The sequence below is a fragment of the Aptenodytes patagonicus genome, chromosome 2, assembly GCF_965638725.1.
Source record: "Aptenodytes patagonicus chromosome 2, bAptPat1.pri.cur, whole genome shotgun sequence".
NCBI classification, from domain to species: domain Eukaryota; kingdom Metazoa; phylum Chordata; class Aves; order Sphenisciformes; family Spheniscidae; genus Aptenodytes; species Aptenodytes patagonicus.
The window spans coordinates 30,825,100-30,851,790 of NC_134950.1; the positions used below are offsets into that span (position 1 = coordinate 30,825,100).

The 26,691-nt window shown below is 39.3% G+C and overlaps 1 protein-coding gene across 11 annotated transcripts in view; it reads right to left on the reverse strand.

Annotated features, from left to right (window-relative positions):
* Positions 1 to 26,691, reverse strand: part of RALYL (RALY RNA binding protein like) — a 422,905-nt gene that overhangs the window by 86,809 nt on the left and 309,405 nt on the right. For all 11 annotated transcript variants that reach the window (XM_076329485.1, XM_076329482.1, XM_076329475.1 and 8 more), the window contains one exon: positions 4,943 to 5,018. In XM_076329485.1, coding sequence (XP_076185600.1) covers positions 4,943 to 5,018 — 76 coding nt within the window. The remainder of the gene's footprint in view (positions 1 to 4,942; positions 5,019 to 26,691) is intronic.

A 26,691-nucleotide genomic window follows, 5' to 3' on the forward strand; every position in this document is an offset into this window, starting at 1 on the left:
TTTGTTGTTCATCAGGATGAACCATTCTTGAACTTGAAGGAGGTGATCCTTGGAAATCAGCCAGCTCTCCTGGCCCCCTCCTCTCTCTGGGACAGTGTCCCATGGGATTATTCCAAGCAGTGCAAGCTTGTTCTCCAGCAGTCAAAGGCTGTGATCAATGGGATCTTCAGCTGGTAGGAATTAGGGTATTAAATTACATTTAAGAGAGAAGAAGAAGTGGAAGTAAATTCTAGTCCAGTGAATGGCAAAGGTTTTTGCTGACTTCATTTGGTCCATGAAGTCTTTTAAATTCTCTGTATCACTTTTAATTGCGGCCTTTTTTTCTATGAACTGTACCAGGAATGCTAGCATCAAAAAGATGTAAAAAGAAGTATAAGTGGCATAATAAACTGGAGAACAAAGGAGAGTCTGGATATGTGAATGCATATGTAAGTTGAAGAAGAAATGATATACGCTTATCTATCTTGCATCTAGTTATTCTTATAGCTGAAAAAAAATGATGTGTCTCACATTTAGGCTCATGCTAAATATCACATAGATGACATTAAATGAGATTATTTCCACACAGATTTTAAAACTATAAAGGTTAAAAAAAAGAATGTAGATCCTGAACTGAGGCATGACCAAGTATTCTTGGTATGGTATCTATACCATTCCAGGCAAAAGTGGATCTAACGACTTGGACACATAAGAAAATTATGTGGGTATAACACGTCATAGGACATCGGTTGCTCTGTATTAATTACTCATGTGCTTATCCAGCTATAAATGTGATGCAGGTTTCTCTTCAGAGATGCAGAGTACTTTGAACAAGTTTGAAGCCTCAAGCAATTCACAATAAATAAAATCATGCAACCCTGTGCAGAACTCCGGTTTGCTTACCTTAAAACTGTTCTTAAATGGGTCTCAAATATCCAAAAATACTCTTGAAAAATCAGTAACAAAGGAAACTGAACAAACAATAGTTGTTATCCTTAATACTATGTTGTACGCAGTCACTGTTTTTTCATTGGATGTCTACCTTAAGACAGTTTCTTCTAGCCAAGTTTCCTGAACATGCTTATGAAACCACTACATGTGGAAAGTATCAAAGCTTGTTTAAATGACCATATAGCACATCTACTGTTTCCTCTTTATCCACTAAATCAGCTGCCTTGTCAGAGAAGGAAATTATATTGCTTCAACATAATTTGATTCCAATAATTCTATGATGGATTTTTTTTTTTTTTTACCATCTTATTATCCTCTAGGTGTTGATAAATTGATTGTTTAATAATTTGTTCTAGTACATTTCTGGGAATCAAAGCTGGGCTGACCTGATAATTTTCTGGGTCCTCCTCTTCTTAAAAATAGGTATAACACCTGCCCATGCCCACTGGTTTTCTGCCTTACGTGACCTCCATAAATTTTTGAAAATGGTCACTAACAGTCCACACACAGATTCAGCTAGTCCTTTAAACACTCTAGGGTGAATCTCATCATACCATTTCCATTGAATTAACTTATTCAAAAACTGGTTAGCCAATCCTTTTATTCCATGCCCTCTGGTTAAAATTGATTTTTTCAAATAGCTGGTCAATTAACCTCTTTTGCTAAAGCAAAAGAAGCCTTTTCTGTATCATCTACTATCTGCTGTCCTTTCCCGCCAAGTAACAGCAGTATAAAAAAGCAGAGGAAGTTACTCTAATGACAATCTTTTTGTTGCTTTTTATACTGTTATATGCCTTAACCTTTCTGATATCCTGTCAGATGACTCTACTGTTCTTTTCTACTCACTTCCAGTCATGGGGTTTTGACTCCACATTTTGTACAATTCCTTTTAACTTTTCAGGATGTTAAAGAAACTCGATGCTGCCATAGTATTCCTTTGTTCTACTTCTTCTGCTTCTTCTGTTCTACCTTAAGAAAAGTTGATGCAAGATTTTCTGCACTCCTTTTGTCCCTAAAATTTCTTTCTAAGAGATCCTACTTACCAGTTCTCTGAGCTCTTTGAAGTCTGTCCTTTCTGAAATCCATTATCCTATTTCTACTGCTCTCAGTCCTCCCTTTTCACAGTGAATATTTTGTGATAACTAAATTTTTAACCAATGTCTCTGTTAGTCAAAATCAAATCTAAAGTAACCACTTCCCTCCTAACCTTCTCCATCTTGTGTGTTGACCCTGGCCAGCAGCTAAGCACCCACATGGACACTATCTCACTCCCCTACTGTTGTCCCCCATTGGGATGAAGGAGAGAATAGGAAGAGCAAAAGTGAAAAACCCTCATGGGTTGAGATAAATGCAGTTTAATAAAGGAAGGAAGGGGGGAAAAAAACAAGTGATGCAAAGGCAATTACTTTCCACCTCCCACAAGCAGCCCAGGCGGTCTCCAAGCAACAACTACTTTGGAAGGAAAAAACTCCCCAGTTTTTATTTCTGAGCATGATGTTATATGATACAGAATATCCCTTTGGCCAGTTTGGGTCAGCTGTCTCAGATGTATTGCCCACCCCCAGCCTATTCATTGGGAAGGCAGAATAGGAAAAAGAGAAAGCCTTGAGGCTGTGCAAACGCTGTTCAGCAACAGCCAAAACATTGGTATGTTTTAGTAACAAATCCAAAACACAGCACCATATGGGATCCTATGAAGAAAGTTAACTCCATCCCAGCCAGACCCAGTACAATGTTTTGAAATAAGTAAATGTTCTCAACATTGTCAAGGACTTTATAAGCCATTGATTTCCTCCGATATTAATATGCTAACAGATACTGAGATAATGAAAGTTCTCCATTACCATCAGAGGAAGGCTTCTGTTAGTTGCTAAAAAAAGCTTCCCATAACCTTCTAGAGAAATAGTCTGTACTAGATCCATGAAAGGACATGATCTAAGATCTTTTTTCTCTTTAAAGTTCCCTCAGAACTTTCCACAGGTCTCTTTCTTATCCCTGTCTTGTTGTAGAACAAGTATGTATGAGAAATCATTCAGAAGCTCAGAGATGGAAGTGCATATAAATGCCAGAAACCACAGAACATCTTCAAAAATCTTTTGAAATACTGACACAGGGACACAGTAGACCATGGCTACCAGTAAGACCTACAGAGTTTAACAGCTTGCAGTTGAGAGTAATAATAAAACAGGGGTTCTCTTCTCCAAAAATAATATTCCCATCACTTCAGCTAAGGGCAACTAGATAATAAAACTTCACATTACTATTATCTAGCACACAGGCTCAGATCTAAAATGCTCCTGCCTGTCTTATTCTGAGATCCCACCCTTGAGTTTCCATCTGAAGCTGTCAGACCAGACCATGCTTGAAAAAGTCCTGCTCAAGTGTCTCTGATTTCAGCACTGAGCTGTTGTTCTCAGAGCCAGTCTATCTGCATTTCAGCCACAGTAGAAATCAGTCATAACTCCTTTCATGGATCTGGAGCATAAATTCTGTAGTACTTTTATGAGAAATGAGATTTATTGAGCAGAAATGCATGTGTGCATGTCTGTCTGTCAATCCCCCTAACAATCTGGAATGCTTCACTAAGCTTGGTTGATTTTGGAAAAAAAGGTGGGAGTTTCAGGTTTGCACAAGCTGTATGAAAAAAGGCACTTGGGAATAGGAGAAAGGCACTATCAATGCCCTCCTGAACACCTGAGGAAGAAGTCCAGTCTTGTTAGAAGTTGGTTCTCACCCTTGACACACCAATCAATGAGAAACCAGTGAATTATTAGTCATTTCACTGAACCCTGCAAATACGAGGCCTTAGCCAAGCATAAAGCATAAGGATTAAAAATTGAAATAGCACTCAGTTTAAAAAAAGAACAAAGAAAATTATCGATTGTAGTTCTAGAAGTGGAGACATTAATAAACACTTCACAAATCACCACACCAGTCTTTTTGTCAGTAGGTTTAATAAATGATAGATTTATAATTTTATTATGTACTTCATATTATTAAACATTACACTTTTATATAGGCCTAAAGTCTGCTTCTCTTCTGCAGTTCCATTTTCACTTCAGAAAAAGAAAAAAGGAGGTGTGGAGGGAAAATTAAATTACCAGTGCATAAACAAATAAATAAACAAACACCTTTTTAATGCAACACATATTTAAATTCAAAGCTTGAATTCCAGACTGAGCACTTGGGTGGGGTCTTACAGAACCTAATGTTCACTAAGCGCAACGCCAGTGGCTTTAGCATCCCTGGAACAAAACCTGTGCAAGGTGATTGTATTCTGCTACTTCGTCCTAAAGGAGCGTCACTGTCAAGCATCTTTTCAAATAGCTTTTTAGTATAACAAGAATCTATGTGTAATAGCTCTTACAGTTTAAATCTGCAGTCCTTTCCTTTGCATTGTTCTTGCATTGGCAAATAACATCCATGATGTGAATACCGAGAAGGCAGAGATCAGCTTTTTGGCCTCAGTAAAACATAAGGCATTTTCACTAAGAAATAAAATTCTGGTCCGACTGATTTAGTTTTATCTGTTCTTCTGAATGCCTGTATTATCATTTAAATATCCTAAGTAGTTTATCTTTTTACAGCAAACTCTGGTGTTTGTTTCCGACTAAAAGAGGGGCATTATGTGCATATTGTGATCATTACATCTAAGTATCAGTCAGGAATTTTGTTTGCTGGGCTTACTCCTAGCTTTTTAAGTTAGTTTTTTAAGACAGGTATCATATGGACAGTCTTTATCTCCAGAAGTTAGAACATTTTGCTCTGGAGTGAGTCAACAGATACAGGTCGTGTCAGACACTACAATACTTGCTCTTTTACTCACATTCAAAACCTTTTGGTGTGTACAGGAGCTTGATTATATTTCGTGCAAACACCAAAGATTGGATGGAAAAAAATTCCTTTGTCTCATTCATGGGCTACATAGTGACATTCGTAGATACATTTTTGGTTACCATAATTTTTCTAATAAAAATCGAATTGTAGTGAGTTAAGATGAAATCTCACTTACCTGTAAAGTGCTGAAAGTGGCCGCTTGTTGCCAGGTTTTGGTCTGTATGGTTTTGGTTCTCCTGCCATGTTGATATCTGAAAGCAAACATTTGATATTAGTAAGCCAAATGTCTGGAAGTCAGAGTGAGTTTACAAAGGCACCTTCAAGCCACTGAAACTGAGTAACAGTCAGTGAAAATGGACAGCATGCCTAAAACACCTATCTAGTTTTTATCACTTCTGAATTGATGCTATAAAACTTTCCTAAAAATTCTTACTGTAATGCATGAGGATTTTAGGCAAAGTGATTGGTAACCGATATTTTTTAAACATACATGAGTTTCCACTCAGGAAGCTGAAGCCAATAATGTATTTCTATTACAGAAGGAGACTTGAATGGTAACTTAGATGTAGAGACAAACTATGATCGCAAGTCAAATTCTGTTGTGGAGGGCTATAATGCTTCTGAGAAGCTGCCATTTAAGATCTAGAGAAACGCATGGTGATTTTTAACTGCCACTTCACTATTCACTCAAAAAGTTTTCAAAAGCAAATGAGAGCATCTATTTCCTACCTCAAATACTTTTTTTTTTTTTTTTTTGGTTCTGAGTACAAAAACACACTGGCTTTAAAAATTGTATGGAGAAAGAAAAAATCTGTTTTTGCACATACTTTATCTTAGACAGGTACTTATAATTCTCAACAACACCAGAAATCTTGTGCACACTTTTGAAATGTTCACTTACATTATGCCTGTGTATTTATCCTTGAAATTTAAAAATATGTGAAGCTTATATAGACATTAGTTATGCTGGTTCTCAAGTTACTCTCTTCTTTTGAATCATACTCAAAGACATACCAGGAAATACATGTCCACCATTTTGATTGCTTGTAACTGTTACCCATGGAGAAAGAATCACAGACCCTTCTGTGGAGAATACCTTGCTCAAGCTTAGGAAGCTGTCTATATAAACACAAACCTATATTAAAAAGCTTTCCCCCTCCAATCGAATGTTGCAAAGTCGACATTACAACAAATCACATGGATAAAGTAAAACTTCTGATTAGGAAACAAATTCCCTGCCATCTGAGTGATACTGCAGCTAAATCTCTCCTCAGTTTCACTAATATATGAAAGAGTAACATTCAATAAAATAATCAGAATTATTTTAGTGTAAAATTGCTGTGACAGAACAACGTATCCCATTTACCATGGAATCATCTGGTGATCAAGACTTTCAAGGAAGCACATGTTCTTGGTAAAGTCTATGCTTAACCTGAAATTGAGCCTAGTAGAAGGACAGGAGAAGTAGAAAGCTGAGGTGTAGAATGAGGAAGCATCACTGCCCAGCACAGTGATGCTAAAAGCCCAGACATTTTTATTTAAGCAATTCTTGACCTCAAAAGCTGCAGTAAAAGCCTGAGACTTACTGACTGGATACTTTTATTTCACACAAAGTGGAAAAAATAATCCATCTGACTTTTTTTAACCATCAGAAACATTGAAAATGTGTGTCCCTCAGATTTTTTGACAGAAAAGATTTTTTTATTGGAAATTTGATGTTTCAAAGATTTAAAAGAGTTTTAAACATATTTTCCATTTAAATTTGATATTTTGAGATAAACCAACATTTATTTAAAATTATAAAAGGTCCTGAAATAGAAAGGTTTTGTCTAGAACTATTTAATATAAAATATACTTTTTGTAAAATTTTCTCAGTATAAAGCATTTTGGAATTAAATCTGATTGTAGTTCCTTTTGTCGGAGCTGTATTACTCTTAAATCATAGTTTTCCATAAAATATTAAATTTCTTGTTTTACTTATCTCTCTGAAGTTGGATGAATATTAGAGACAGTTTTCATACCTCCTTGAAATGCTTTCCTGCCCTTAATCTTAAGTAAGTGCTTTATTAAATATATATTAATCTTCCTCTTACATGGTTGTTAAAAATTCAGCTATGATTCCCTTATTTAAAGAAATATGAATTCTACTAATGTTGATGCAACAAAGTAAACCTCAAGCCACTGAGGAATTTTGATAGCTGTGCTGCATTTCCATTGGCTCCTGGAAATAACAGAATTAGGATGAAATTTTTATCCTGTGACCTTTACAATAATTAGACCTTTCCACACTATTTTAATATGTCAGCTTTAAGGTCATTGACTGTATTGACTTTCACCATCTCTTACTACAACTAGGTCAGAATTTAGGAAAAAAAGTAGAATTATAATCTGTTCTTGGGAAATACCTGAGGCTGCGGGATTAATCTTCACATATTTTTTCATGTCTCTCATCTGCTTCTCTTTCAGAGCTACAGCCCAGGTCACTATTCTTAGGCATATGAACATTAAAGGATTTAAAAAACTTTTTCACATCCTTCCGGGACAGATCAGTACTACCTTGATGATTAATCTTGTAGATCTACATTTGCAACTCTACAACACCCACTTTTAACAAAGATGAGTAGTGTAGAAGACTACGGGCTGTTTGTTATGTGTTCCCTTTATTTTAATCAAATACTGTCAGAAAGGTAACGCTGTAAGAAAACACAGCTGTAAAGCTGTTCAGAATCAGTTAAGAGTTCCTCACACTTAAATAAATGTCTAAATGTACTAGCAGAAAACAGTGAACTATGTTTTACAGACAGTAATAGCCAGAATTTTTCTTTAACGCAGGAAATACTTCATACAAAAGCTGTGCACATGGGGCTTTTCTGTTAATATGAAAGTGATTGAATAGCTCTGCAACTCCCTAAGCACCTTGTAGTAGGTGATGTAGGAAATGGTTTAAAAATGGTTTAAAAAGTTAGAACTTATTTTCGCCCCATTATTTTTCAGCACTATCTACTCCAACCTCAATTTTCTAACTAAGATTAGAAGTGAACTTTTCAACATTTCACAGGATAGATTATTTCTAGCTCAACTGGAAATCGTGTGAGATAACTTGTTCTCTTGCTTCATCCATCATTAGTTTCACAGCAAACATTTACATCTACTAGGTCATAAACTGTGTGTCAAATAAATTTGTTGGCTGCAGCACAGAGATTTGTCTGCGCTAATGATTCCACCCCAAGGAATGCAAAGAGGTATCACTCCTTATTCTGTAAAATTAGCTACTGCACTTGTACATGAATATGAACCAGACAACTTGACAAAGGACACAGACATTCACATTGCTTCTACGTGGGAATGGAGCAGCCCAGGGACTCTCACTTTTCCACTCATTTTCTCTGATCATATACTATGAATGTTCAGTTAGACATCAACATTAAGATAAATTCAACACTGAAATTCAAAATATTAAGGAATCACTATGAATAGGAAAGTGAGTGTGCAGACAACAGCACATTGTAATGCAGCAACCGGCTCTCTGTGCTTTCAGAATCAAATGAGATTACTTTCTTTATTAAAAGAAATGCATCTTCAGTTCTATCTATTCCTGTTAGCACAGCAGAGTCTAGTTAAGGTATGAGATCTAGATTTCATTCAAGGCTGTGTGTCATCAGTAAAATATATCTAATTTTGAACATGGTATTTTTTATTTCTAATTATACTGAAAAGTGCATAGCAATTAATGAGAAGAAAAAAGACTTAGAATGTGCAAACCATTTAGAGAGAGCAGTGATTGTATTCAGTAGCTACGTAAATTCGTCTGAAAGAGCATCTCAGCACAGCGTGATCTACCTTTCTCCTATCACCATTTCCTACCACTGCCTGCCTACCTCTTCTAGGCAGAATAGTAATGACCAAGGAGACTCTGGTGCATGAACCTCTCATTTTTGGAGAGGCAGTATCAGGTAGCTCATAGGTTGACTGCCAAAGCCATCTGGGAATCTGGTCCTGAAGACAACAGTTGCCTTTAAACAAGCTTTGTAAGTGTAAGCAATGATACCTAAAGAGTATTCATACCCTAGAAGTGTTTCAATATTTCTCAGTATACCTGCCCCTCCTATTCTTTAAAAAGTTTTATCGAAAAAAAACCAAACTCAAACAAAACAAATCAACCATTTTGGTTCACAAAAACAAATGCCATAAACTAGAAGCTTCAACAGGCACTAGCTCAACCCATGAAAACTGGGACTTCGACGTTTTCTGCTGCAAATCCAGGACCTGTGTCTCAGGCTACATCTATAGTATAAAATTAAATAGTGCCCTTCCCAGACAGCAGTACTCAGTTCTCTCTTGTGTTAGATTGTTAGAATGGTTCCCGGTTTGACTTTTAGCCCCAGTTAACAAGTACCCTCCCATGCAATTTCTAGACATAGGTAGAGAACTGACATGAGCCAGGGACCCTTGCAAATTGGCATTTTAGTTGTGACCACTCTGCTTTGCAGGGTAAGACCAGAGAAAGAGAACGGTTCCAAGTACCTATAATTAAGTATTATTGATGTGGCCTCTGAGTGTGGGCTTCATGTCAGAAAGACTGGGGACCAAGACCTGGAGCTAAGAAAACTCTAAGGGCCTCTGTAGCTCAACAGCTAATTTTCTAAGACATGTTTCATCAGATGTTCTTCCACCCATTCTTGTGAATGGCTGCAGAAACAGAAACATTCCTTGAAAAATCCCACAGTTACTTGACTTAAAATTTTGGATGGAAAAGGGTGTCATTGTGTACTTCCAGACCAGCTCTGCTCTAGACCAACCTTTAATGGAAGAAATGGTAATTAACATACAGAGAAAGAATTCACACAATGAATGTATAATTTATATCCAGACAGAGATATGGATATAGGGAGATCAGGATGCATTTTCTCCTTTTTCAGATGACCCACAGTATATGGGACAGAAGAGGAAGACCAAGAGGTAGATCAATTTAGAGAAAGCCTCTAGTCATGTGATTTATAGCACAAGTGGACACCAGCAAAGCTAAAGCTAATCTATCTTTCTTTTATACTCTTCCATCTACCAGTCCTATAAATCTCCCTGCTGTGTACTAAAGGAATTTTAATGAAGTCACATGACATTTTTTACATCATAGACTTCCTTTTTTCTTTATATATTACATTAATTACATGTCATCTCCTCCCTTTTCCACATCTCTACCACTGAAATGTAAAAAAAGTGGAGAGGAAAGGATAGTCCTCAGTTCTGTTCAACTCTGTGCCCAAATTGCACAGCTATAAAGAAGAGACTTCCCAGAAAATTGAACACAAACTCAAATTAACTTTCAAGGCTAGTAAAATATTAAATGAAAGTCTGGGTCACGCATTTTCCTTTTCCATAATGGTATTAAAAATAATTTGCTTGTGGGGCTCTCAGCTGCATTTGGATTTTCTCTTAGCATTGAAGTAATTGGAAGCCTTTTTTTGTACAAAGATGACAGCTATTGTTAATGCTTCATACAGAAAGAGACTCTTGTTGAATAGTATATGAAATTGCTTTGTTCAACCATCTCTTCTTTCATTAAATACTGCTAAAATGAAATGAGGCTATAGGTTTATACAAGCTATCATTCTTAACACCATTCAGTAACAGAAGTGTCAGGTGTTGTCTTGCTGGAAAGCCTCTTTCTGTTCCCCAGGGAACTGGGTTAGTGTGAGGACAGGCGACAGCTAAAGGGGGAAATCCTGTCCTGTCTATGCACCCGTCACAAACCGTTCCTTCAGGGTCCTGGAGACAGCGGTCTCTCCCTTGGCTGCTGAACAGATGCCAATATGCTTCACAGCTGACATGGAGCATTGGCCTGCCTTGGTTTTTGTCTGCTTGCTGTCATCCCTGCACCTCCCGCCCCCAGTAATGGTACAGTCACTGGGCAGACCTTCCTGGCCCCCTCGGGTATGTGACAAGCAGTGGTCCATGACCTGCCCATCCTGCCCGGGGAAGAGGAGAATGCTAATTTCGTGGCATCTTGAAGACTGCCCATGGATTCTGCTGAGATTGCAGAGGCTGTAGATGAGACCTCCCAAACTGCATCTCTGCTGGCACTTGAATCCCTTGCAGATCACTCTGGGGGATGGCTGGAGGGGAAGGGACATCACGGAGAAAAATGCATGTCTTGTGAAGTGCTTCCTATGGGAAGGAAACCCTATTGGTGGCATCCTCCCCAATCCTCCCCCTCAGCACCAGACTTGTGGGTTCCTCTAACAGGAAAATCCACACTGCTCTTTTGCAGGTGCAAGAGATTCAGACTCAGCTACACGGGACTACGTGGCCACAGCCACTTGTCTGCAGACCAGCTGTAAGAGCTGCAGGAGTTTGGGTGTTAACTATGGAAATCCCTAGTTCGGTTTGTGCCATGGCAGCCATGAAGCTGGCTGTCATACGAGCACTTCACCCCACCAGAGCCAAACTATAGATGCAGGCAAGTGTAGTCTTCCTGTAAGAAGATCCTTTTAATTTAATTAAGTTTTCAACTGCTCTGTTTCCCACCCAGAGAACAAGATTGCTACCTGACAAGTACCTTTTAACACATGGACCGGCTAATTCTGCACATGCAGAGGATTAACATTGCCACAAGGATATAGGAAACCAATGGAAAAGTACATCAGGTACTTTCTGCTACCTTCAGGAAAAGAAGACAGCTATTTTAATGTAAGTTTATCCAGCCAAAAAGAAAAAAAAAGTTCAGGCAGGGACTCTCATATGATCCCAATCCTGCTTGCACTGTACTTTCTCATTGCTGTTATTAATGGGAAACAGAACTGGTCCTTGAGTTACAGCTTTTTTCAGACAGTGAGGTGTGCAAGGAGCACCTTTCATTCTTTGCCTTCTCTTGATCACAATAAAGATGCTGTTTACAAAAAGAAAATAGAGCAGCTGTCTTCTTTCAGATCAAGCACAGTCATTACAGGGCAACAGCCAACAAACTCTCTGCTGCTTTTCTTTGGTAACAAAAGTTAGTTATTACCATGAGACTCAGACAAAACTTAATGCTGACTAGATGTCTGAGTTTCTCAGCATTGCAATTAGCCTCAAGCAGCAACATTAAAGAGTGTAGTGGGGATACAGTATGAAAGTCCCTCATCTACCTCTTTCAGATTTGAATATGATTTATTCTAGGGAACATGCCCTGAACCTCAGTAATTATCAACTCTTCCTCAAAATACCTTTTTTTTTTTCTCTCTTCTGATACTTGGCTACTTTCTCTGCCACACAGCCTTTTATCTAACTCTCCTACTAATGTTAGCTTCATGCTCCAAGCAATAGTTTTCCATGACAATTGAAATCTGTAGTGTACAAGAGAGTTCACTATCCCCATTTCCCCAATCCCTTTGTCTTTCTCATTATTCTTCCCACAGATGGTCAACTTTATTAATGTAAACATGAACAAAAACTATTTTTCCTAAAATAACCATCACAATAACAATATTTTGCCAAAAATTACCAATATTTTTTGTCTGCATTTTTTAACCATATTTCTTGGACACTGCAACAAAATTTGCTTACGTTTGAAGTGCATTTCCCCATAATTTTGAAAAGTGAACATTCCCAAGGCTTTCTGGGTGGCACAAGCAGAATGGTTTCCACAGAAATGCTTTCCAACACACAGCTCATTCTGCACATTACAGCAGCCTTGGGGTCTGTCCTGGTTTGGGCAGGAGGGCCCAGCAGCCCCAAGGGCATGTGGCAGAAGCAGCAGGAGACGGTGTGGGGCAGAGGGTGTGGATGGGCACCTTCAAGGTGCTGTTAGGTGGGAGCACAAAGTGTGTCTCTCTGAAAGGTTGGCTACTGTACCTGTTTCTGCCCCTGGGGTTTGTTGGCATAACAGTCATCACTGAGGGGCAGGTACATTTTTGATACCCTGAACTTTGCTGTCAAAGCCTTCAAGGGTAGGTCTGACCTTGAGGGTATTCCCACAGGCTAGATGTTTTCATCCAGGCTGACAACAGATCAGAGAGGAATCATGCTGTGGATTTCACAGAGTCTTGAAAAATTAAGTCCATGGATCACAGGAGGCTGGCGGGGGAGACAGGAATGGACCTCTGCAGCCCCAAGTGCACTTCCACCACTTTCCACTACTATTCCTCTCTAAAACACGCCTGATTTTATCCTCATTCTTTGTCCTGAAATTCTTCCTTTATTCTTCACTGTTCTCTTTGCAGTGATCTAAGCTTTCATCTTGTCCCCACCTCACTTCAACAAGCCCCCCGCCCCAAACAACTACTCTCAACTACTTTCAGCTGTTCAATTCTCCTTTCTATATACCCTCTTTCTGCCCATGATCTTCGTGTTCCAGGTTTATCTGGATTAGGGGATCTATAGAGGATGTTCTTTTCAAGCTCCAAATACACTTTGGAATTGCATAGCACAAGTCTTATAGCATTTCCCTTGAGATACAGTAATTTTTTCAGTGCCAACTTTATGAAAATTTGTGTCCCAAATTATAGACTCATAGAATGGTTTGGGTTGGAAGGGACCGTTAAACATCATGTAGTCCAACCCCCCTACCATGGGCAGGAACATCTTTCACTAGATTGGGTTGCTCAAAGTCCTGTCCAACTTGACTGTGAACACTTCCAATGATGGGACATCCAGAACTTCTCTTGGCAACCTGGTGCAGTGTCTCACCACCATCATTGTGAAAATTTTTTTCCTTAAATCCAAAATATCACATATTAGGGTTCTGAAAAGTTTTGCCTTTGTAACACAACCATTGTAAAATATATGATGGACATCCACAGAATGAGCTCATAGGTTTTCATGTAAAAACTTTAAATATTCCCTTAATGCTATCACAGTTTCAGTGTTATAAAATAATATAGCAGTAATACAAAAGAAAATGCCCTGTGATGCTCACTAACCTGAAGTCTACCATTTTTATTAACAGGTCAGGGTTGGGTTGAATAAAATGACAGTGGAAATGGAGATAATGTCACTGAATTTTAGCACACAGAAGGAAATATTATTGTGGAGGTGATTTACAAACAAATTATATGCCAAATCCAATATTTCTGTATTAGCAATGCTTAGGTTCTAACCATGTACTAACTCTCTTTCATTGCCAGTGCATGAAGTTCCCCAGTGGATTCAATTTGACAACGAAACTAGAACGGCATAGAAGCCTATTGCAAAAGCAGGATATATAATAATTGGAAATACTGACAAGCTTCAAAATGAAAGAGATGCAGTGTTGTTTTATTCAGGTCTCTCTGGCATTTCTGCAAGGAAACTATAAAAATAGTTGATAGGAATAGAGAAAATGCAATATTTTGTCAGACTGATGGTTCATATACTGTAGTTTTCTGCCGCCAGCTGCCCCAGATGCTTTGGAAGGAGACGCAAGAACCCCAAACTAAGTAGAAAGGAGATTATTTTCCCTCCATTCTCTTATCATCTCAGCATGATTCTCCTCCTAAAATGCTAAGTAGTTTAGGATTTCTTTAAGTCCTAAAGCATGATGTTTTATCTTTCCCCCTATACTGATTTTGTTAGTACCTAACTGGTACTAACTGGAACTGGAAATCACTACAACTTCAAATAGCCTTGCTAACTACATAAATGTCCAGTCACTCTGTTATTCTTACTAATATATCACATTGGCATATTTTTTTAACACAAAAATATGTTTCTCAACAAGAAGTGAGCTCTGTTTTGGCCTTATAATCTCCCCACCCTTCATCCCCTCAAACCCCCTCTCAACCACTATTCATTTTACCCATCAGTAATAACCAAAATCATAGAAGTCATGTCAGAAACCCTTTCTTTAAACATAAAGCATCATCCTTCTCTCTGCAATTTATTGGACTTTTGCTGTTTACTTCTGTAGATTTACATTTGGTCTTGCATGCAGGTATACTTTATATGCTGCTTCAGGGGTTGTCTCTCAAGTGGTTTAACGTGTACTACATATTATTAATGATATTAATTTGCATATATCATGAATCAATAACAGGAAACACTGTAATAGGTTACTAAAAATCATATTAGGAAATAAAGTAATTATTTTGAAACTCATTAAATCGCGTCTGAATATCAAAGGTACTACCAAAAAGACCATGTGACATACTCCAGTTTAATTTTAAAAAAGTAAAAGTATAAATTACCGTGCATATTAATACACAGTGCTAGTGAAGCTCTCAAATTGGTCATTCACCACTCTCCTATGTTAACTGGATCCACATTTTTCTGTGCTTCTCAGTAACATTTTCTGTCTACATTAGCTTTGCCATACAAACAATATATCTCTATTACCCACAAAGAAAATATGTCATTTTGGCTCAGAGACCATAGGAACCAAGAACTCCTCCACTCTGAGTTAATTCTTTTCCCCAGAAATCTGTGGGGCCATGAGATTTCCGATTTATTTCTTCAGAATATGATTATTTTGAGCAAACCACACATAAACACACAGCACAAATGTTTGTAAAAAGGCTTCAGAAACTAATTTCTACTGCAGTTGGCTTAAGAAATATATAGAGCTAGACAAGACAATAAACACCCATTGGGCATTCTCTTCCTCGAAGGCTTTTTGGGCTTATATCAGATTCCTGTAAGGAGTCCAGAATCCTTATTTTTGCATCGAGTCATGATGCAAAACCAAAGTTCTGCAACTTGGTCATGAAGTTAAAACAGACATAACCTTCACCCCACACCCCCAAGATTAAAATTTTCACCCAAGTTGCTAATCCCTATCCAAGGTTCCTGCATTTTCCTTTTCCCTCATATATTTGTACATTGTGCTGATTTTGACTGAGGTAGAGTTAATTTTCTTCATAGTAGCTAGTATGGGGTTATGTTTTGGATTTGTGCTGGAAACAGTGTTGATAACACAGGGATGTTTTAGTTACTGCTGAGCAGTGCTTACACAGAGTCAGGGTCTTTTCTGCTTCTCACCCCACCCCACCAGCGAGTAGGCTGGGGGTGCACAAGGAGTTGGGAGGGAACACAGCTGGGACAGCTGACCCCAGCTGACCAAAGGGATATTCCATACCATATGACGTCATGCTCAGCATATAAAGCTGGGGGAAGAAGGAGGAAGGGGGGGACGTTCGGAGAGATGGCACTTGTCTTCCCAAGTAACCGTTACGTGTGATGGAGCCCTGCTTTCCTGGAGATGGCTGAACACCTGCCTGCCGATGGGAAGTAGTGAAGGAATTCCTTGTTTTGCTTTGCTTGCGTGCGCAGCTTTTGCTTTATTTATTAAACTGTCTTTATCTCAAACCACGAGTTTTCTCACTTTTACTCTTCTGATTCTCTCCCCCATCACACTGGGGGGGAGTGAGCAAGTGGCTGAGTGTTGCTTAGTTGCCACCTGGGGTTAAACCACGACAGTACATGTATACTTGTGTATGAAAATATTCACAATAGAAGTATGTCTTTTCAACTGGAACAATTTTTCTTAAGTTTTGCAACACATCTTTATCACACAGTTTCTGAAAATAGAAGGTTGCAAAGGAACACTGAGGGATATTGAATTCCTGAATCTGGAATTAAATTACTGCTGTTTAAGTGGATGCTGAAGTCAATTGCTTTAATATAGCAAACAAACCATTCCTTAGTCTCAGAAATGTCATATTTGAAATTGTTATCTATCATGATTGCTAAGGGAAGACTGGTGCCACAGACCTATCTTAAACCTCAGTACCTGCAGCTTTTAGAACTGTTAGATTCTTTCTTTCTTTTTCCTTTTTTTTTTTTTTTTTTTTCCCCCAGTGCATTGAGAAATTCCAGTGGCTGATCAAATGAAACAGCTCTTTAAGCTCACCTGGAAACATTAATCTTCTGGACATACTGCATAAACCACTAATCTCATGCCTGTCATTTAAAATCAGGAAGGGAGTACAAGGAAAGATGCAGGCAGACTTTTTAAAGCCTTAGCATTGTTATTTTAATTTGTTTTAAGTCTAAAAGAAGATCTCTAAATCTTGCATTGCAACAAACAATAATGGCCAGAGATAAACACTGGGCTGAATGATCCCTCTGAACAAAAATTAATGATTCAATACAACATTGCTTCAGCACACTGTCTCCTAATCTTTTGCTTCCTAATGTTCAGCTCCTTATCAGACACTGCTGTTAACATCATGACATATTTTTTTTGCTTGAAAGCAGAGCCAAAGATACAACTAAACCTTAAAAATATTTATGCTGGCCTTGTATACATTGGCCCAACAGTCTACAGCTAGCTGTGCATATACCTTCGCTCTGCTGTAACTTCAACTTTACAATCCTTTCCCATAATGCCTGATACTACTTATCAATCTTATAAGCATTTATAATTCCATACTTAAAAATATTTGAACCTATTTTCCAAGCAATTAGGCAAGAATGGAAAAGCAGTGCTCATGTAAGAAAGGAGACAACTTTGGATGAGAGTTTCAAAAGTTCTCAGTGTTAGTGTAACCTTCCATTTAAGTCTGCAGTAAAATCAGATTTAGGTCAGTGTTGTTACTTTTCATTCTTCAATCATGCATTGTATAATAATCAGAAGACCTGTCTTTTTTTTTTTTTTTGACTTACTGAGGTGGAATCTAGTAAACTCCAATAAGGAAGAACATTGTGGCCTTTTACATTTGCCTCTTGCTCATTCACATGGTCACTGTCAACCTGAGCTTGTTTATTTTAGGGAAAAGGAAAAAGTACATCCAGCAACAAAGCCTCCCAGGGATTCAGGATGTCACAGCCTGTAATGGAGGTGTTCCAAAAGTGCCAATGGGAAATTCCAGCTGATTGTGTGATGTTTTCAGCTGTATTTATGGAAAAAGTGTCATACAGAGAATGGCTTTGTGCTTGAGCACATGACATTGCATTACCTGTACTGCCCAGTCAGTATGCAGGATGCAGGACTACATTGCTGTCTTAGCAGTAGCTACCCCCATTCCCAGCTCATTTTCATTTTATACAGTGATCCACAAAGAAATGAAAATAACATTGGGAAACAATAAATTGTAGTAAATGCATTCATTACTTCATTTTATGCCATTCACTAGGATACTGAATCACCACCATAGTGGCTCCAGGATCAATAAGGACAATTAACCCTTTTTGCATGCACATTGTGTTCTTTATTTTGGTGTTACCCCCCAGAAACCTTTTTTTCACATTTTAAAGAGTTCTAAAGGCTAAGATTAATAGAAAAAAATCATGAACCAGAACATGGAAATGCTTCTCAGCTTCAGCTCATATAAGTGGATGCCAGCCAAGATCAAGCAGCAGTTACCCACCAGAAACCCAGTGCTCACTTCAAGAACTTAGGAATCTAAGTTCTGGTGTGGGAGGAGTGCATCACTATTTGGAGTGGATTCATGTTTTCTTTCAGCACCGTTATTCATTTAAGTTTGTCTGGAAATAAAGGCTATTCTAACTGTTGCTCTGTTTGCAGCAAATAACTCAGAAAGGTCCATCTTTGTTTTACTTACATTCAAATAATTGGTTTAATATTTGACACCTCTCCTAAATGAAAACCGTGCTCAAACCTACTGTGCTTATGAGATCACAGCTCCCCAAATCCTGCTCAGATATTGAAAGTCTATAAATCCCTCTCTCCAAGATGTGCAAAATAAACATGCCCACAAGTTACTCCATAGAATAATTAATCTCTGGCTGTCCTCTCTAAATTAAAAATTGTGTGTTTTCTTTCTTTGATACATGTTGCAGTTTTGGGAAGGTGGGTACTATGGTTGAGTATGACAGATTATCCCCAAAGGAAAACAAAATCCACTTGCAGATAACAGTGGCTCAGTTTTGGGTTCAACAGGTTCTTCAGGATACACTACCTCTGGTGACACATGCTGACAAGGATGGTTGTGATGGATGGTGCACAGCATATTTTTTTTCTGCTAGGATGCCAGCCAAAACTGAAATGGTATTGCTGCCATGGCAGAACAATGAGTGAGGGCAGGCGCAGTAGGGATTAGTACTGTCATTGACATAGACTTCAGCTGTCAGAGAGGGATACAGCCTGTTGTATAGTAGACGGGGAACAGGAGGGCAAGTGAATTAGACCAGCCCATTAAGAATATAAATATTCCACTCAGGTCTCATAATATTCATAAACTGGGTATGTCCTGCTTTAGTTCTGCCTTTCTCCGTACCTCTGATTGCTTCACAGGCAGCTCACATGCGAGTCTGTGGGTTGCCTGTGAAAAATTTTCTGGCATGTGTGACAGTGTATTACAGCAGTGCGGGTGCAGAAATTATCTAGCATGGCGCAGACATCCCCTAGGACTCTAAGGATGAAACTGAGGTCTTGATTTTCACAGAGGAGTATGATGAAATTTTATGGCGCATCCATGTAATCTTGCATTTGCAAATACCTGAATGCATTTTTCATGCATTATCAAGAGAGCTAACTGTTGGAGCATTTGCATATGAAAAGCCTCCCCCATACACAGATTGCCAGGTTCCAAGTTTTTCTAATCTAGGAAAGGTTCTAGCTATCACATCTTTAGCTTAATACAATTTTATTTAATTCTTTTTAAATTGAGAGAAAAAGTAAAAAAAGTAATCAGTGTACAAAACCATAAAGCACTGAAAAAGCTACCATGTTAGATGTGTAAATATACTTAAGGTACCAATATAACGTAAATATTAATATTTTAAATTTTAAATCTGTATTTAGCAAAATTTTGCAGTTTTACAGTATCTGCAGAATAGTATGGGAGCTTTCACTAGTCTTTACTTTCACTGGTTCTACTAAAAGTTAAGTATGAACATCTATTCTGATATAGGATGATATTGGGAGAGAAGTGAATCACAGGTCTTTTGCTCATATAGTCACTTCTATAGTTCAGTCACTGGCATCCCAGCAATGAAAGGAATCTATCTAAAGGTCAAATACAAATTACATTTATGTGTCCCAGAAAATACACCTTGGCACCATTTTTGAAAGTTTAATCTAAGTTAAATATACAGTGGTTTTTTTTTAATAAAATAATAAAATCTTTTATTCTACTGTTTACTAGGTATATTTATGATTACTTACTCAATAAATTATTTCAAGGGCTACTATTTTATCCAGCAATAGAAACCGTACAAGAAACTTGCAGTGTTAAATCCCTGTACTATGAATGGAGGTAGGAAGTTAAAGATCCACACTTCTGTCAAACAGGCAATGGGGAAGACATAGAACTGCTAATCAGTGGGTAGCATAGCCAAATGACTGCATTTTGGAAAGAATTCTTTCAGTCTTTAATCTAGGTATGAATTTATGTGCCAGTATTAAAAAAAAACCCAAACAACAAAACAAATCAGAACCATAAACCAGCTGTATTTTGAGAAGAGCTCAGCTTTTATTTACTTTCAAAATTCAGCTGTTTCTCCCCTTCTTTCTCTTACACACATACCTGCAAAAGTCAGCACCCTTCATTTCCTTTTTTATTCCCAAGAACAGGACTCGTATGACAATCACTTCTGAAAAATGGGTCTTTTCTCTTAGTGAGCTACATAAAAGCCAAGATTTCTTACAGACAATCCATATTGTGAAGACTGAACATATTTGACAGGCTGCCCTGGAAATAGCTGTATCCGAGCCTGTGATAAGCAAGGTTGTATTGGGACACAAGCTTTCTTATTTATTGTGCTACCTTGAAATAAATGGTGCCTCCTTGGTATGCACAGGACTCCACCTTTCATACCCCACTCCCATTTTGGCATGCAAACACTTGAGCCACATGAACCTCTGACCATCCAGGAGCAGCCACCCGTCCCCCCGGGCTCAGACACACCGCCGTGGTGTTTGCTGGGTCCAGCAGTATCATGCTATGTCACAGCGGGAGATAACACACTGAGGAAGTGTTGGTGTGTCCACAAAACCAGGAACATTTCGTACAGGTTTCATCAATGCTAGTTGGAATATTGGCTTACTGACGTTCTCACTGCATTACACGGTTCAGTAGTAAACCCAGTATTTTTCTCACAGATCAACAGCAGCAGCAGCTTCCTTTACTGAAATGGCCATACCTGAGTTACAATCCAAAACCAAGATATGAAATGGTAAGCTCTTTTAAATTATAGCATCAGAATTATCTCTCTACAACCAGGCTGTAACTTTGTCAAAACTAAAAATACTTTTGGCAGTGCCACAGTTTCTATTTGCCCCAATGACTTCACCCACTGAGCAACCAAAAACTAAGATCTAGAATTTAATTTGTTAAGTATGCACATCTCCAAACTAATTACTCCAAAAGACAAATTGCCAAGCCATTAAAAAACAGTTAAAAAAATAATAAACACCATTCTATCTTTTTCTTCACTCTCTCCTTTGTGGCTCCATATGAAATTGGAAAAATAATTGGCAAAAATTTGAATATTGCAAATGAAATTGGTTACTGTGCCCATTACTATATGATAGCACAGATACAGTCAACATAGGTTTGTGAGAAATTCAAGGTGGCTTTTGTCCCTGGGGTGTGTCTGCAGTGAGCCTGTGCTACCATGTGGGAGCTGAATAATACAAACCCTGTGTAGGGAAGAAAGCTGACTAGCCAGGAGTGCTGTTTTAGCTCAACTTCCAGTCCACACTTGGAGTGAGAAGGACATCTATGGAGCTGCTCCTACTGTCCATTTCTGAACCTCATGGCACTTCTCTTCAGTTCTCTGGGATATATGAAAGGTGTCATATGGCTTTATTCCTACAACCAAGTCCGAGCACTTGACTGTATCAATGTATTTTGTGCTTTTGGATTTAGGTTCTCCCACAGCAAGGGAGACAGAACCAGAAACCAGATTTTCTTTCTTTCAGCTCTAACTCCACTGAGAGGAAATGGATTATTGCTGCTACTTGAATTCTTTTTGGATTATGATTGAACTGAGAATAGCTTTCAGAAAAAAAGTCAAATCTGTAAACATTTTGGAAAGAAAATGACAATTGGGATTAGGAGTTTAATGACTAACAATAAGGAGTCTATCTTTTTACAGTTTCTTTAAATTTCTCATGTACATATAATTTCTTGAAACAGCATTTTGCTCTCTCTGTCATTTTAACTAGAATCCAAAGGAAGATTTTTGTTATCTTTCTTCTGGGAAGGTACTGAAGAAAAGCTTGCTGCAGTTAAATGCTGGTCATTATTTGGATATCAAGACTCTTAACGTATGACATATATGATTCTTCCTGCCATTTTGAAAAAAAAAAATTAGAAAAAAGATAATAAATAGAAGGCCTTGTGAACAGGAGATTAAAAAGGAAAAGTAGGGAACTGCTAGCTTACTCTTTCCCTTCTAATCATGAGCAGCCTATTGCTGACAGTAATTATTTTCCTCATCTTAACACCACTGGTCTCTAAATTCTGTCCTGAACATACTTTTACTTTATCTATAGCCTTAGATAATAATTGTTAGCATGGTGACCAAAGGAAAAGACAGAGTCTTCCCAAATGGCACACTGAAAGTGTCAGAAATCCCAAATTATAGGTGTGCATTTGAGAAATCACAGGTATTAATACTGTAAAAGCTGAAGGGAAAATCCATTTGGCATAGGAAGTGTGGGCAGTGGAGCATGTCGTTCAGTTATACTAGAAACAGGATTAGTTCAAAAGAAGAGAACTAGTTCTTTGTTTACTCCTAATATCTAAAATGCTTGTACCTGTGAAATTGAAATTTAGCTAAGAGAGTTTTGCTGTTGCTTGGTTTTATCAAGTTTAGGCATTTATTCGTGTGCTAATTATTCTTCTTCTTAAAGAAACAGTAATCAACTAAAAGATGACTGCTCTAAGAGTTGTAGAACTGACACAGAATTAAGAATATTGTTACTTTAATTACCAAGAAATAGGAAAAAAAACCCACCATATTGGTAATGAGTTCTAAAAGCTGTAATGGCGGTGGGAAGAGACAGAGGTAGTCAAGAAATGGAGGCAGTTCAAGTGTAAACTCATCCACTCTACTGTATGCACAAGATAATAAATATGACAAAAATTATTCTATAAACTTTGCTAAAAAGTCCACATTTAGCTTGTCTTACATGATCTAAAATATTATCCTTCATGAACATAAAAATGACCTTTATGTGCTTTGGATATCTGTGGTCTTATCAAACACTTCAATAAACCAATTTGTGAGTACTATGCTAAATCACAAAGTAAGACTAATTATACTGTACACTACAATGATTACCTCTTTCTACCATCTCAGCAGTGGAGGAAAGTGGTGTATCAGGAAGAAAGGAAAATACAGTGAGTTATCATATATGCTCTAGAAACTCCATAACTGAACAGGAAGGAGCAGTAAACAACCACAGAGGATGAGAAATACCACAGGAACAAAGAAAGGAATAAAACATAAATATTTTTATTTTTGAGCTATATCCAGCCACTCAAGTACATGAGGTATGAATAACCAGCACAACCTTATGCTGTGATAAACTGCCATTTCCTGCCAACCCCCTACAAAAAATCCTCAACAACATAGATACAAAAAACATGTTTTCATCTGTCAACAAGTGTTAAAGTGTGGATTTTGCAGCTCTGAGCTTAGTGATCAGTAATACAATGTACTTGACCAGTGTCACTTTTTTCTAAATGTTGCCTTTTCACACTTTGGCACTGCACCCAGTCCTGTCAGCCCCACTTACACCGTGTTCAGGCTGAGCTCTGGGCATGTTCCTTGTGACTGCATGGATGACCCTTGTGCTATGACTTAGCACATTTACTATCTGATCTTTTGGTATCCTGCAAGATAAAGCTACTGACATGCAGAAACCAAACATGACTTATGTTCTCATAAGAGAAATGTCACAGATGATATATTGCCCTGTAATTTTCTGATGGTAAATGAATAATTACTTAGGGTAATCGTGAACATATTACTACTGAAGATACTAAGATTTCAAAATAGTTACATAAATACATCCAATAATTGCATATTTTACTTTATACATAACAATTATAACACTTAAATTATTATCTGGACCTGTTTTTTTTTTTTTTTTCCAATTTTGCTTGAAAAGTCTTCACATGTTCATTAATGTTCATTAATGTTTAGTACCTGCCTTTGTGCATATTTCACTAGCTATGAATGTGGCAGATTTATATCCATAAAAGAGGAAGCAGTCTAGGAGGTTCCTGGAGTGTGTGGAAGACAACTTCCTGACACAGCTGGTAAGTGAGCCTACCAGGGGAGGTGCCTCGCTTGACCTGCTGTTTACTAACAGAGAAGGACTGGTGGGAGATGTGGTGGTCGGAGGCCGTCTTAGACTTAGTGACCATGAAATGGTAGAATTCTCAATTCTTGGTGAAGTAAGGAGGGGGGCCAGCAAAACTGCAACCATGGACTTCCGGAGGGCGGACTTTGGCCTGTTCAGGACGCTGGTTGAGAGAGTCCCCTGGGAGACAGTCCTGAAGGGCAAAGGGGTCCAGGAAGGCTGGACGATCTTCAAGAAGGAAGTCTTAAAGGCACAGGAGCAGGCTGTCCCTGTACGCCGTAAGAAGAACGGGCGGGGAAGACGACCGGCCTGGCTGAACGGGGAGCTCTTGCTGGGACTCAGGAAAAAAAGGAGAGTTTACCACTTGTGGAAGAAGGGGCAGGCGACTCAAGAAGAGTACAGGGATCTCGTGAGGTCATGCAGAGAGGAAATGGGAAAGGCAAAAGCCCAGCTAGAACGCAATCTGGCCGCTGCTGTTAGAGACAACAAAAAATGTTTTTACAAATATATTAATGACAAGAAGAGAGCCAAGGAGAATCTCCATCCTTTATTGGATGCGGGGGGGGGAACATTGTCACCGAGGATGAGGAAAAGGCTGAGGTACTCAATGCCTTCTTTGCCTCAGTCTTTAACAGGCAGACGAGTTATCCTCAGGGTACTCAGCCCCACGAGCTGGAAGACGGGGATGGCGAGCAGGATGAACCCCCCATAATCCAAGAGGAAGCAGTCAATGACCTGCTACGCCACCTGGGTGCTCACAAGTCTATGGGGCTGGATGGGATCCACCCGAGAGTGCTGAGGGAGCTGGCGGAGGAGCTCGCCAAGCCACTCTCCATCATTTATCAGCAGTCCTGGTTAACGGGGGAGGTCCCGGACAACTGGAGGCTTGCCAATGTGATGCCCATCGACAAGAAGGGCCAGAAGGAGGATCTGGGGAACTACAGGCCTGTCAGCCTGACCTCGGTGCCGGGGAAGATTGTGGAGCGGTTCATCTTGAGGGCACTCTCAAGGCATGAGCAGGACAACCAGGGGATCAGGCCCAGCCAGCATGGGTTCATGAGAGGCAGGTCCTGCTTGACCAACCTCATCTCCTTCTATGACCAGGTGACCCGCCTAGTGGATGAGGGAAAGGCTGTGGATGTGGTCTACCTGGACTTCAGTAAGGCCTTTGACACCGTCTCCCACAGCATTCTCCTCGAGAAGCTGGCGGCTCACGGCTTAGACAAGTGTACTCTGCACTGGGTCAAAAACTGGCTGGACGGCCGGGCCCAGAGAGTTGTGGTGAATGGAGTTACATCCAGTTGGTGGCCGGTCACGAGCGGTGTTCCCCAGGGCTCAGTGTTGGGGCCAGTCTTGTTCAATATCGTTATCGATGATCTAGAGGAGGGGATCGAGTGCACCATCAGTAAGTTTGCAGGCGACACCAAGTTGGGCGGGAGTGTTGATCTGCTCGAGGGTAGGAAGGCTCTGCAGAGGGACCTGCACAGGCTGGATCGATGGGCCGAGGCCAATTGTATGAGGTTCAACAAGGACAAGTGCCGGGTCCTGCACTTCGGCCACAACAACCCCATGCAGCGCTACAGGCTTGGGGAAGAGTGGCTGGAAAGCTGCCCAGCAGAGAAGGACCTGGGGGTGTTGGTCGACAGCCGGCTGAACATGAGCCGGCAGTGTGCCCAGGCGGCCAAGAAGGCCAATGGCATCCTGGCCTGTATCAGAAATAGTGTGGCCAGCAGGAGTAGGGAAGTGATGGTGCCCCTGTACTTGGCATTGGTAAGGCCGCACCTCGAATACTGTGTTCAGTTTTGGGCCCCTCACTACAAGAAGGACGTTGAGGTGCTGGAGCGTGTCCAGAGAAGGGCAACGAGGCTGGTGAGGGGTCTGGAGAACAAGTCTTATGAGGAGCGGCTGAGGGTACTGGGGGTGTTTAGCCTGGAGAAAAGGAGGCTGAGGGGAGACCTCATCGCTCTCTACAACTACCTGACAGGAGGTTGTAGCGAGGTGGGTGTTGGCCTCTTCTCCCAAGTAACTAGCGATAGGACGAGAGGAAATGGCCTCAAGTTGCGCCAGGGGAGGTTTAGATTGGACATGAGGAAAAATTTCTTTACTGAAAGAGTGGTTAAACATTGGAACAGGCTGCCCAGGGAAGTGGTTGAGTCACCATCCCTGGAGGTATTTAAAAGATGTGTAGCTGTGGTGCTTAGGGACATGGTTTAGTGGGCATGGTGGTGTTGGGTTGATGGTTGGACTGGCTGATCTTAGAGGTCTTTTCCAACCTTAATGATTCTATGATTCTATGATTCTACCTCTGATTCCTATTCAATATAAAGAAAAATAAAATTAAGATGATGTAGGAAAATCATATCTCTTGTCTCTCTAGAAATAGGTTCATCAGGGTGAACACTTACCATCTTCTATCACCAATAAGACCACCAGCAAAGTATGTAAATATGGAATAAATAAGTGCTCTGACTATTTTTGCAGGAAATGATTATTTCTAAATGATTTAAGATATAAGTAAGATCACAGAACCTAAAATAAGAGGTTTTGAGAAGGAAACAAGGGAAAGCCTGAGCTAATCAGTCTTCACGGTGATATTTAATGAAAGAGAGGACAACTGATCTTCTACAGAGGACAGAGAATACCCAGATACACTTGAGGTACCTTAGATGAGCTGTAACATAGTTGTAATGTTGATACGACCTTGACTGAGTGGATGGTAATTCTTTTGTCTGTTTACCATACAACCTGATGCT